The sequence below is a fragment of the Ursus americanus genome, chromosome 28, assembly GCF_024610735.1.
Source record: "Ursus americanus isolate L20-20 chromosome 28, mUrsAme1.1.p, whole genome shotgun sequence".
NCBI classification, from domain to species: Eukaryota; Metazoa; Chordata; class Mammalia; order Carnivora; family Ursidae; genus Ursus; species Ursus americanus.
The window spans coordinates 4849979-4862574 of NC_142154.1; the positions used below are offsets into that span (position 1 = coordinate 4849979).

The 12596-nt window shown below is 42.5% G+C and overlaps 1 protein-coding gene and 1 pseudogene across 1 annotated transcript in view; one reads left to right on the top strand and one right to left on the bottom strand.

Moving 5' to 3' along the window:
- IQGAP1 (IQ motif containing GTPase activating protein 1) overlaps positions 1-12596 on the top strand; it is a 99823-nt gene that overhangs the window by 61238 nt on the left and 25989 nt on the right. The window contains exons 16-18 of the mRNA XM_045813176.2: positions 8629-8719; positions 8913-9080; positions 9787-9929. Coding sequence (XP_045669132.1) covers positions 8629-8719; positions 8913-9080; positions 9787-9929 — 402 coding nt within the window. The remainder of the gene's footprint in view (positions 1-8628; positions 8720-8912; positions 9081-9786; positions 9930-12596) is intronic.
- LOC148107545 (putative ribosomal protein eL39-like 5 pseudogene) lies at positions 2538-2688 on the bottom strand (annotated as a pseudogene).

Below are 12596 nucleotides of genomic sequence, written 5' to 3' on the forward strand. Positions count from 1 at the left end.
TCAGTGATCTGAAACACAAGTCCTGTTGTGTAGTCAGGAAACTGAGGAAAAGGGATCAGCTGATTTCGTTTACTTGGTGAGAAGCAGTCGGCTGGAGGGAAGTTGTAAATGAGGCTCTGTCTTTGATGTTAATTTTGGGTCATTTGGATCAGAGCCTCCCAAACTTGGCTGATTGTTAAAACACTTGAAAAGTCGTTTTAAAAATACAGATTCCTAAGCTTTAACTCTGTTCTTGCTGATTCAGAATCTCTAACTTGGGGCCTGGCTGCAGTGGTTTTGGGAAGGCCAGTGGTGGTGGCGTTTATTTTTGCTACCATGTAAGTCCAGAAGGAGCCTTGTATCTGACTAACAGAGGAGTGGGCTTTGGGAGAATAAGCTAGGTCTAGTTCCCTAAAAAAGAAAAGTCGTTGGAGGATATAACTTGCACCTGCTCTCACGCATGCTGTAAGCCTGACTGCTCCTTTTGTTTGGGTCATGGCAGTTAAAGTTTTAGAGGATGTGACTAGAGTTTGAAGCATTTCCTTTTGCGGGGGAATAACTTTCAGAGTTCATCAAAGTAGGAGAAAGGGGGAGGGCGGGTTAGAGGAAAATTTGCTTAATACTGCCAGGCCCGGCTCTGCGTAGACTGCATATTTGGTAGAATTGGCTTTTTTTAGGCTTCAGCTTAGCAGTTCCTCTGAGCCATTTTGGGAGTGGTTTTAAAAATAATCATCTGAGTTCTAAATTTAGCAAGCAAAAGATCTTAATTTAAATTTAGTCTGTAGTTTTCTTATGATATCTTTGTGTCTGGTTTTGGTATCAGGGTAATACTGGCCTCATAGAATGAACTGGGAAGCATTACTTCCTCTTCTAGGTTTTAGAAGAGTTTCTAAAGGACTGGTGTTGATTCTTCTTTAAACATTTGGTAGAATTCACCAGCTAAGTCATACGGTCTTGTGTTTTGGGGTTTTGTTTTGTTTTCGTAGAATGTGTTTTGATTACTAAGTTCATGTCTGTATTTGTTATAGGTCTATTCAGATTTTCTTCAAGTGTTCTTTATCCTTCCTTCCCTTTCTCATTGCCTTCTGGGATTTCCAGTATGCATATATTGGTATTATTAATGGTCTCCACATTAAGGCTCGGTTCGTTTTTCCTCATTCTTTTTTCTTACTGTTCCTCAGACTGTCTAATTTAAATCGACCTATCTTCAAGTTTGCTGATTCTTTCTTTTGCAGGCTGAAATCTGCTGAGTCCCTCTAGTGAATTTTTCATTTCAGTTATTGTACTTTTCAACTCCAGAATTTCATTTGGTTCTTTTTTAAAAAATAATTTGTCTCTTTATTGATATTCTCTGGTGAGACATTGTTCTTATACTTTCCTTTAAGTTCTTTAGACATGGTTTTCTTTAATTCTTTGAACATATTTAAAACAGCTGACTTAAGTCTTTGTTTCCTTTTTTTCCTATTTGAATCATGCTTTCCTATTTTGTTTTGTTTTTCTACTTTGGTAGTTGTTTCATAGAATTTTTTTTCTTTTTAAAATTTTAATTCCAGTATAATTAACATACAGTGTTACATTAGTTTCAGGTATACAAGATGGTGATTCAGTAATTATGTACATTACTCAGTTCTTATCATGATAAATGATATTTAATCCCCATCACCTATTTCTCCCACTCACCTCCCTTCTGGTAACCATCAGTTTGTTCTCTATAATTAAGAGTCCAGTTTTTTGGTTTATTTCTCTTTTTCCTTTTGCTCCTTTGCTTTGTTTCTTAAGTTCCATATGTGAGGGAAATCATATGATATTTGTCTCTGACTGGCTTATTTTACTTAGCATTATACTTTCTAGCTCCATCCATGTTGTCGCAAATGGCAAGATTTCATTCTTTTTTATGGCTGAGTAGTATTCCAGTTGTGTGTGTGTGTGTGTGTGTCTGTGTGTGTGTGACACACATACACCATATCTTCGTTATCCATTCATCTGTTGATGGGCACTTGGGCTGCTTCCATAATTTGGCTATTGTAAATAATGCTGCAATAAACATAAGGTTGCATGTGTCTTTTCAAATTAGTGTTTTTATACTCTTCGGGTAAATACCCAGTAGTGGAATTACTGGATCATATGTTAGTTCCGGTTGGTATTCATTCATTCATTCATTCATTCATTCATTCATTCATTCATTCATTTTATGAGAGACAGAGAGCACAAGCAGGGGAAGAGGCAGAGGGAGAAGCAGCCTCCCTGCTGAGCAGGGAGCCCGACCTGGGGCTCGATCCCAGGACCCTGGGATGCTGACCTGAGCCCTAAGGCAGATGCTCAACCGACTGAGCCACCCAGGTGCCTGTGGTAGTTCTATTTTTAATTCTTTTTTCTCAAATGAAAGGTCTCACATATTTATTACTGAACCAACCGATTATTGCTGAAGCATAGTAACAGAAGAATCTTTTCCCCAACAAAACATGTCTATTGTTCAGGTAGTAGTGATATTCACAGGGTGATAGGATACAAGCATGTGACCTTCAAAATAAATATGTGTGCCATCTCTTGTGTGACCCTTATAAACCCAGTTTGGTTCTTCAGTGCCTCCTTGGAGTTGTACCTGATTTTATTACCAGTTTTCATCCTTATCCATTGGGAAATAGAATGGTTCTGCTTTTGTTTCTTGGCCGGGAGTTGCTTGATCCTGAAAGTCTTATGAGAAGACATGGTGAGGAACAGTCAGCTGCACATACCATGATGGTGGAGAAAAGGAGAGAGCTGTTTTTAGTTTTTTTGAGGAACCTCCATACTGTTCTCCACAGTGGCTGTACCAGTTTGCGTTTCCAGCAGTGCATGAGGGTTCCTTTTTCTCCACATCCTTGCCAATGCTGCTGTTTCTTGTGTTTTTGATTTTAACCATTCTGACAGGTGTGAGTTGATATCTCATTGTGGTTTTGATTTGCATTTTGCTGATGATTAGTGACACTGACATTCATGTGTCTGTTAGCCATGTGTATGTCTTTGAAGAAATGTCTCTTCTTATCTTCTGCCCATCTTTAATTAGATTATTTGTTTTTTGGGTGTTGAGCTGTACAAGTTCTTTATGTATTTTGGATACTAACCCCTTATTGGAAATGTCATAGGCAAGTATTTTCTCCCATTCAGTAGGATGTCTTTTAGTGTTGATTGTTCCCTTTGCTGTGCAGAAGCTTTTATTTTGATGTAGTCCCAATAGTTTATTTTTACGTTTGTTTCCCTTGCCTCAGGAGACATCTAGAAAAATGTTGCTACGGACAGTTTATGGTTTCAGGTCTCACAATTAGGTCCTTAATGCATTTTGAGTTTATTTTTGTGCATGGTGTAAGTTAAGTGGTCTAGTTTCATCCTTCTGTGTGTAGCTGACCAATTTTCCCAAAATCATTTGTTGAAGAGACTTTTTCCCATTGCATATTCTTGCCTTCTTTGTTGAAGATTAATTGACCATGTAATTGTGGGCTTATTTCTGGGCTGTATATTCTGTTCCATTGATCTATGTGTCTGTTTTTGTGCCACTGCCATGCTGTTTTGATTACAACAGCTTTGTAATAGAACTTGAAATCTGGGATTGTGATACCTTCAATTTTGTTTTTCTTTTTCAAGATTGCTTTGGCCACTTGGGGTCTTTTGTGGTTCCATAAAGATTTTAGGATTGTATTAGTTCTGTGAAAATTCTTTCAGTATTTTGTTGGGGATTTCATTAAATCTGTAGGTTACTTTGGGTCGTATGGATATTTTAACAGTATTTCTCCTAATCCATGAGCATGGACTGTCTTTCGATTTGTTTGTGTCATCTTCAGTTTCTTTCATTACTGTTTTTTTAGTTTTCAGAGTGCAGGTCTTTCACCTCCTTGGTTAAGTTTATTCCCAAGTATTTTATTATTTTTGGTGCAATTGTAAATGTGATTATTTTCTTAGTTTCTCTTTCTGCTGCTTCATTATTAACATATAGAAATGCAATGAATTTCTGTATGTTGATCTTGTATCCTACAATGTAACTGAATTCATTTATCAGTTCTAATAGTGTTTTGGTGGAGTCTTTAAGGTTTTCTGTATATAATATCATGTCATCTACAAATGGTGAAAGTTTCACTTCTTCCTTACCAATTTGGATACTTTTTATTGTCCGATTGCTGTGGTTAGGGCTTCCAGTACCATGTTGAATAACCATGGTGAGAATGGACATCCTTTATCTTGTTCCTGACCTTAGGGGAAATTTCTCAGTTTTTCACCATTGAGCATGACTAGCTGTGGGTTCTTTATGTAGGGCCTTTATTATGTTGAGGTATGTTCCCTCTAAATCTGCTTTGTTGAGGGTTTTTATCATGAGTGGATGTTGTACTTGGTCAAATCATGCTTTCTTGTTTCTTTGAATGTCTTGTAATTTTTTGTTGAAAACTGGACATTTTAATAATGGGGCAACTTGGAAATCAGAGTCTGCCCCTTCCTCAGGGTTTACTGTTATCTTTGTTACTGTTGTTTGTTCAGTGACTTTCAATTCTCTTAAGTCATGTGTGGCCACTGAAGTCTCTGGTTGATTAGCTAGAGGTCAGCTCATAATGATCAAGCAGAGTATTAAGATTTTATTTATTTATTTATTTGGGAGAGAGAGAGTGAGCCGGGGGCAGAGAGAGGGACAAGTAGACTCTAGGCTGAGTGTGGAGCCCAACACGGGGCTCCATCCCGTGACCTCCCAAGATCATGACCTGAGCAGAAACCAGGAGTCAGACCTTTGACTGAGCCACCCAGGTACCCCTAGGCAGAGTATTTTTAAATGCCTGGAACCAATAAAGCGCCCAGCCTTTGCTGAGGGCCAGTGTGCATGTTGGGGCACACCTTCAACACTCAGCCAGGCAGTTTGCAGTTCTGCCTTAGCCCTTGCTTCATGCTTGCACAGAACCTCAGGGTCAGCCAGAGGTGAGCTCTTACAGCCTTACCTACGCACATGCATTATGGCCTTCTGGATTCCCATCTCAGGAACATGTCAGAGACTTTCAACGTTCTCTGGATGTCTCATTCTCAAACTTTTCTTTTTAAGCTTTTTGGTTGCCTACTGTTTGCCTAAATTTTTATCCACTGCTCTAGACATCTGTGATACTAAATAAGTGCCTCCTACTGTTTTTAATAAATGCCCCTGGAGAAAAGGCTGTTTGTGCTGGGCAAGCTCTAGGTCAGTTCAAATGAAGATAGCCTTGTTGTTCCTTTCTAGGGACCTAACAGGTTGACTCATGACAGTTCTCTGGGAATTCAGATGGGGCTCTGAAGGAGGGTGTGTGTGTGGGGGGGGGGACGGGGGAACAGACGGGAGTGAAGACATTTTAAAGTGCCACAAAGCTCACAGTTGTTGAATTGTACCAGTTCAGCGTTTTTTCTTGAATAAACTCTCTCTGATTGCTGCAAGCCTTGGTCAATTTTTGTAGTTTTGAAGAAGTTGATGTTTTTTGACAGGGTTTTGTTTCTTTTACGTAGGAGAGGATTTTCAGATGTCCTTACTCTACTATTTTCACTGGTGGTCACTTCTCTCTTCATTTAAATTTAGTGTTTTTGGAATATTTGCTAAAAGTGTGGATTACTAGTCATTGGGTAGTAATATCCAAATGCCAAGACATGGGTATCAGGGATTCTCAAGGAACCCATTTTATAATTACAGATATGAATGACTTGTAAATCTCTGTTCTGCTCCCCCCACCCTATAGTATGTGTGTGCACAGACGTACATACATGCATGTAGCTAAAGCTCAGCTGGTATGCACCAGTGCAGCTGTCCCTGTCGTTGGGATGTGTGAGTGTGTGTAAAGCACACGTGTGCGCGTATACGATAGCCATTCTCTTCCCCTTGTCCCTTTCCTATTTCTGTATTTTGTGGCTTTTGTCCTCTTTTACCTACAGTCGTTGCCCACGTTTTTGATTCTTATTTCTGGTTTCTATCTCTTTACCTCTTCTGAAATGGAGCCAGTGTGCTAAACGTTAGCGTTGTTAGGGGGCAGTATTTCAGCGTATTTTATGTAGCATTTTCACATTAAATCTTTTTTATCTCTATAATCTGCACAACATCTAGCCCAGAGTTTTAACTCTGTGCTCAGTGATCTGTATTAATCTTGGGTGATCTCTTTAGAGCGTGCAGGAGAGTCTGGGGCTCTTATCATCTTATATGATCTGATTGGAGCTGAGAGAACCTGTTCTTTCCTTAGACTGGGATGAGGTGATGTATGTTGTCTCTCCTTCCTCACATTGCTGTCATTTTCCCCTGACACACCTGAGACACCCATCTGTTCTCTTTGTCTTGCCTTCCATAGTGTAGCTCTCTTACCCGTTTCTTAGGTGAGCATGCATGGATATGCATTAATTTTCTGCTTTAGTCTGCCTGGGGCAGAGAAGGCACAACTCCGAATGGTCAGAATTCTTGATAAGCTGTGCCTTCCTCTGAATGGAGGGAATGTTGGGCCAAACCTCCCAGCTCTGCGTGCAGCACATTCTGCTCAGGGGCGTCTGATGTGTGATTAACTTAAAAGCAACCATAAGAGCCTGGTTCTGTGGAAATACTTCTGTTTTTACGTGAGAGGATTTTCAGGCTACCCCTGTTGGAGACTGCACCTCCAGCCCTCAAGCATAGGACTTCTCCGTTTACATTGTCACAAACCTGAAGCGAACTCATCCTCTTGTGTCACATTGAAACTATTGCTTAGCGTTTCTAGTATGTATTGGTGTGATTTTAGGGGGATTGTGTGGAGCCATTTTCTGTTTTCAGTAATGGAAAGTGACTAGTGGACGGAATGTACAAACTTCTGTAATTTGTTCTTGCATTCTGTTTGTCTGTGTACTCCTTTCCTTTCCTGACTGCCAGTTTCTTAAAATTGGGAGAGTGCCTCTTAGGATTCTAAGCCTAGCACTTACCATAATTTGCTTAAATGATCTTTCTTTGTAAAACTCTGCATTTGAAAGAAGTAAATCACTGTTTTCAGTGTCACTGGCCTGCCTTTGCCCTTATCCTGTCACCAATGTGCTTTATAAATTGCAGGAATGGGGGACCTCTTGGCTCTGCTGAGTGAAACACACTGTGTCTCCCTCCACAGTAATGTGGGAGGAAAGTGAAGCCTTCTTTGAGCTTTGGCGACTTTGGCTGTTGGGCCTCCTGAGGGCAGGAGGAGGGCAGTGAACAGGGCACTTTGCCTCGAAGCCCAGACCCTGCTTCATCTGGCATCACAGTTGCAATTCCTGCCCCCAGTTGTCCGCTTGGCGCCCTGGCAGATGATGGATTTTTGATCTGCCCTTTACCCCAGGTACTGTTAGCTCAGGCCTGAGAGACAGTTAATTTTGTTGGATGTGCCAGGATCGTCTCAGACATGACTCTCTCAGCCTGGCCACTTCAGAACCCGAGGTGCCTCACCTCTTGTGGAGAAGACTGCCATCCTAGTCTCCTGAGCTGGTGCTTCCTATACAGACTTTCAGAAAGATGAGCAAACAGAGGACCCTGTTGGAGACAGTTGAAACTTCTATAACCTCAGTACGTGACCCCTGAAATCTAAGTTGGTATCAGAGGTTTCCATTTGTGACCCTCCTGCTGAGACTAGGTAGGTGGCAGAGTATCGACTGTGCTGCCTGCACCCTCACAGCAATGAGTCCCCGGAGCTACTCGCGAAGCCACTTGCCCAAATCAGAGAGTGGTAGCCAGATTCTTGGAAATTGGAACATACTACAGAAGGATATTTCTGTCAAGCCAGTTCTATTTAAAATGCCTTTCAGAGCAAACGATTGCCAATAAGCGACTTGAAAAAAAAAATGGGGGGCACCTTAGTGGTTCAGTCAGTTAAGCATCTGATTTCAGCTCAGGTTGTGATCTTAGGGTCGTGGTACCAACCCCCATGTTGAGCCCAGCACTAAGTGGGGAGGCTGCTTAAGATTCTGTCTCTTCCTCCTTCTTCCCCTGCCCCTTCCCCCCTGGCTCGTGTGCTCTCTCTCTAAAAAAAAAAAAAAAAAAAAAAAAAAGTCCAAGATGTGCTTAGAAAGAAGGAAATAAGCTAACACTACTATTTCATTTGTGTCCCTAATATTCAGCTCAGACTGCACTATGGACCTGTGAGGCTTTTGTTGGCCATGCTGAGGAAACTAATGACCGTTTTTTATGTTTCTGTGTGAAAGTGTGTTTTTAAGTTTCCAACAACTGATGCAACATTCAGGTTTTAGACTATAAACTGGGGATATGTTTAGATCGCCTGTAATGGCTCCTGGCTTTACCTGTGATAAAGTCTGATGCTCTTAAAAACAGTAGTCATAGAGAATCTCAGTTTTGTTGGCAAAGGGGCTTTCTAAAAAGTATAGCATGTTCATATTCATGGCGTAACAAATTCCCTAGGCCCCTTCCCAGTTTGGTCCTTCTGCCACTTCTAGCTGCTCTTGACCTCTTGAACCACTCGCCTGCATCTTCGTGTACCCGTCACCTGCATCTGAGGCATGTCTCTTGTACTCTTTTACCAGGCTTTTGATGCCCGGCTGCTTCCACTTGACTATTTGATGTGTCTTGTGTGTTTGAAACTTCCTCATCTGCATCTGATTGAGTCTCAGAAGCCCCCTTGATCTCTTGTACCCTAATTCCATAACTCTGACATTGTTTTGCTTTTTCGTGGTGCATAGGAAACCCAGGACGAGTCAGCTGTGTTATGGTTGGATGAGATTCAAGGTGGAGTCTGGCAGTCCAACAAAGACACCCAGGAAGCACAGCGGTGTATGTATCGGAGGCTCACTTCTGTTTCTATGGCAGGCGGGGGCGGCACCGGGCTCCCTACTTCAGTATTCAGCTCGGTGGAGAGATGGGGTGTGGGCAGGGGGCAGTTGCCAGCAGGCGAACAGTTGGTGAGGTAGTGTGTGGCTTTAGACACTTTCTGAACTGTTCTGGTGACAATTCTCTTCCGGGATAGTTGCCCTAGGAATCTATGCCATTAATGAGGCAGTGGAGAGTGGTGATGTTGGCAAGACACTGAGTGCCCTTCGTTCCCCCGATGTTGGCTTGTATGGAGTCATCCCCGAATGTGGTGAGACTTACCAGAGTGACCTTGCTGAGGCCAAGAAGAAGAAACTGGCAGCAGGTGAGTTACAGGGACATAAATATGTGCCCTGAAAGGAAAAGCGTGAATCTATGAGGGGTCAGCTATAGGGAAGCATACTTTAGTGTAGAAGCACAGTATGTAGGCTTATTTTAAAGCCCCTAAGGAGATAATTCCCCTACTAATATATATATATATATTCTCACACCCCCCCTCCTGGCAGCTGTGTTAAAAAGGTCAATTTTCTGAAAAGGCAGGAAGGATCCAAATATTTGACGATTTATCTTTCTTAGGGCGTCATAAGTTCTGATTGCCTAAGTTTACAGATAGTTAAAAGTAGTTTATCTGCAGAAAGAGGGGAATAAAGATAAGAATTTTCATCCCATTGCATGGCCTTTTTTTTTTATTAACTGGAGAGGCTGAATGGTTGCAAATCTTTTATCAGAATAGTTTCCTGACACACAAGATCTTAGATGCTGGCTTTGGAAGGAACAAAGTTAATCAAGGTCAGTTCCACAATTGGACTTCATATTTACTTTTATAACGTAAAATGAGTGAGCTAAATGAGACACGACAAAGCCATGATTTTAGAGGGACTTAGGATGCCCCCTGCTCTTACGGATGCAAGGAACAGGTTTTTGTAATGGTTCTATTTAGACCCTGGCCAGAATAGTCCTGCAGTGTTAGATAGATGAGTATGGGAAGTGTGGCTCTGGGTTTCTTTTATCTTTCCTTCATTTTCTGTCAGGAGATAATAACAGCAAGTGGGTGAAGCACTGGGTGAAAGGTGGATACTATTACTACCACAACCTGGAGACCCAGGAAGGAGGATGGGAGGAACCCTCGGACTTTGTGCAGAATTCAATGCAGCTCTCTCGGGAGGAGATCCAGGTGGGTCACATTTCCTCACAAAGCCAAGAAGCCAAGAGAACGTGTTCTAGAGCGAATATTAGTGAGGAGGACAGGACCCGTGGTTAGAAGCCCGAGACTAAAGTTAAGGCTATAGAACAAACTATGTGGACTAGTTTTTTCCGTAGTGGTTGGGGGAATGACTGAGGGCCTAAATTAATAAAGCATCTGAACTGTAGAATGAAGTCAGGTCAGTTGTGTGCTCATTAAAGAAAACTTGGATGATCAGGAAAAAAGAAAAATGAAAAGTTGCTGTAACTCCTTGTTAAATGCAGTGACTGTTAATCTCTCTGATTTGCCTTTCCAGTCTTTTCTTACTGTTCCACAAACTACAGACCATGCTGTTTTGGAATATAACCTGCATTTTCAAATATGCTTAGCATTTTTTTATAGCTGCTTTTAAAGTGCTTTTCCCCCATCCTCTGTGTGTTTGCTTATGCTGTTCGTTCTTACTGGAGTTCATGCATTCATTCAGTAGCTACTCACACCTCCTTGAGTGTAGCAGGCTCTCGTCTAAGCAATGGGGGTGCGGTCGTGGACAACACAAGTCCCCGCTGTCACAAGGTGTCCCTTCCCTGCGATCTACATCTGTCAAACTTCTACCCATCTCAGGTATCACCGCCTCGATGATTTTTTTTTTAAGTTTATTTAAGTAATCTCTACACCCCATGTGGGGCTGGAACTCACGACCTCGAGATCGAGAGGCTCTTCCCACTGAACCAGCCAGGCTCCCTACCTCAATGAATCTTCTTAAAATACCCTTTCCTTTCCCCCTCCAACTTCATTTGAAGTCCCCCCCACAAGAACTTCATAGTAATTCAGAATTTAACCAACTTGGATTTGAATTTCAGTTACATCTATACTTGTCTCATGCCCACTTCTGGTTTTTAAAGTCAGCTGCTGAGTTCACAGGGCTTGTGCGTAGTAGCCGCGTATCTTGTCCTGGATGGGCTCTTGAGCCCTTTTAACATTACTTGGTGCTGAGCTCACGCTCATTAAACTGGAGTTGTCTAATGAACGTTAAAAGAGAGGAAAAGGTATCAAGGGGAGATGTTCAGTGAGCTCCTATAGGTCGTAGTTAGAAATGTTATTTTTATTTTCATTTATTTTTTTAAGTAATCTCTACCTCCACTGTGGGGCTCAAACTCACGACCTCAAGATCAAGAGCCAGGTGCTCTGCGGACTAAGAGGCACAGAGGTTCCTAGAGAGAGGGGACAGTACAGCATTTCCCAGCTCCTGGGAAGAACCGCAGTGCCCGTGTGTGTGAAAAGTGAGATGGTCTCTTTATTCAGAACACCTGGCAGAGGGATGAGTTTCTGTCTTGGGCTTAAAGTTCTCCTCTTACTTTCCCGGTGTTTCATCTTCTCCGCTAATGATTTCACCATGAGGAAATTTAACGAAAGCCCTTGAACTCTGTGAGTGTTGAGTGGGGTGTAAAGATGTGTGAGAGTCTCTGCCTTCCCGTTGTTCCCACTGTGGTGGTGAAAGCAGCACGGGGATGAGTCCTGCAGTGTGAGGCAGACAGAAACAGATGCCCGAAAAACAGTGACGTGGAAGGAATGTTGAGGAAGCAGCTAATTTTGTTCTGGAGAAAGACGGCACATACAGTATTTCAGCAGGCACGGAAAAGAGGAAGGGACTGTGTGGGGAAAGGCCCAGAGGACTGGGGGAACATGGGCCAGTTACAGGGAGACGAGTGGTCCTGGGCCTGTTAACTGGCAATGAGGAGAGGCTCAGGTGAGTTTCCAGGGCCTAACATGCCTCATTAAGGAAGCCAGGCCACCTCTTCTAGCAGAGTGATTTTTAACTTTGAGTCAGACACCCCTTTGATTAGCTCATTAACTTCCACAGAGACACTCCTACGTAGTATTTTTTTTTTAAGATTTTATGTATTTATTCGACAGAGATAGAGAAAGCCAGCGAGAGAGGGAACACAAGCAGGGGGAGTGGGAGAGGAAGAAGCAGGCTCATAGCGGAGGAGCCTGACGTGGGGCTCGATCCCATAACGCCGGGATCACGCCCTGAGCCGAAGGCAGACGCTTAACCGCTGTGCCACCCAGGCGCCCCCTACGTAGTATTTTGCATATGGACCGAACTAGAATTTTAAACGGGAGGGATGTTTCTTCACTTTGGTGCAGGAACTAACCTCCCTTAAAAAAAAAAAATGGCCATCAAATTGGATTCTCCCACTTTCCACTTCCTGTACTTCAGTGAAGTTGGATCTTCACTGAATCCTTAATCATTTTCTTCTCCAAACCTTATCATTCGTCTTGTCTCTGATTTCATTCTCCCTGTTCCTCACCCACCTTGTACTCCTTCTCCTCTCATAGTTCCAGTTATTCTCATATGTAACCTGGATCTGTGCTTTTTTGAATTGTGTGTGGGCACGTGCATGCGTGTGTGTGCGTGTATGCATAAGTGTGTGGAAGTCCCCCGGGGATCTTGGTAAAGTGGAGACAGATTCCGTGGGTGTGAGAGGCCTGAGAATCTGCATTTCTGACAGGCTCCCCTGTGATGCTGTGCCGTTGGCCCATGGGTATACTTCTCAGTAGTGGGCTGCATACATAGTCATGTTGCCTTCATTGTAGGAAAAAAAAGACAAATATTTTTAAAGCCTGTGGAGTGTTCCTGATTTGGCCTTGCCTACA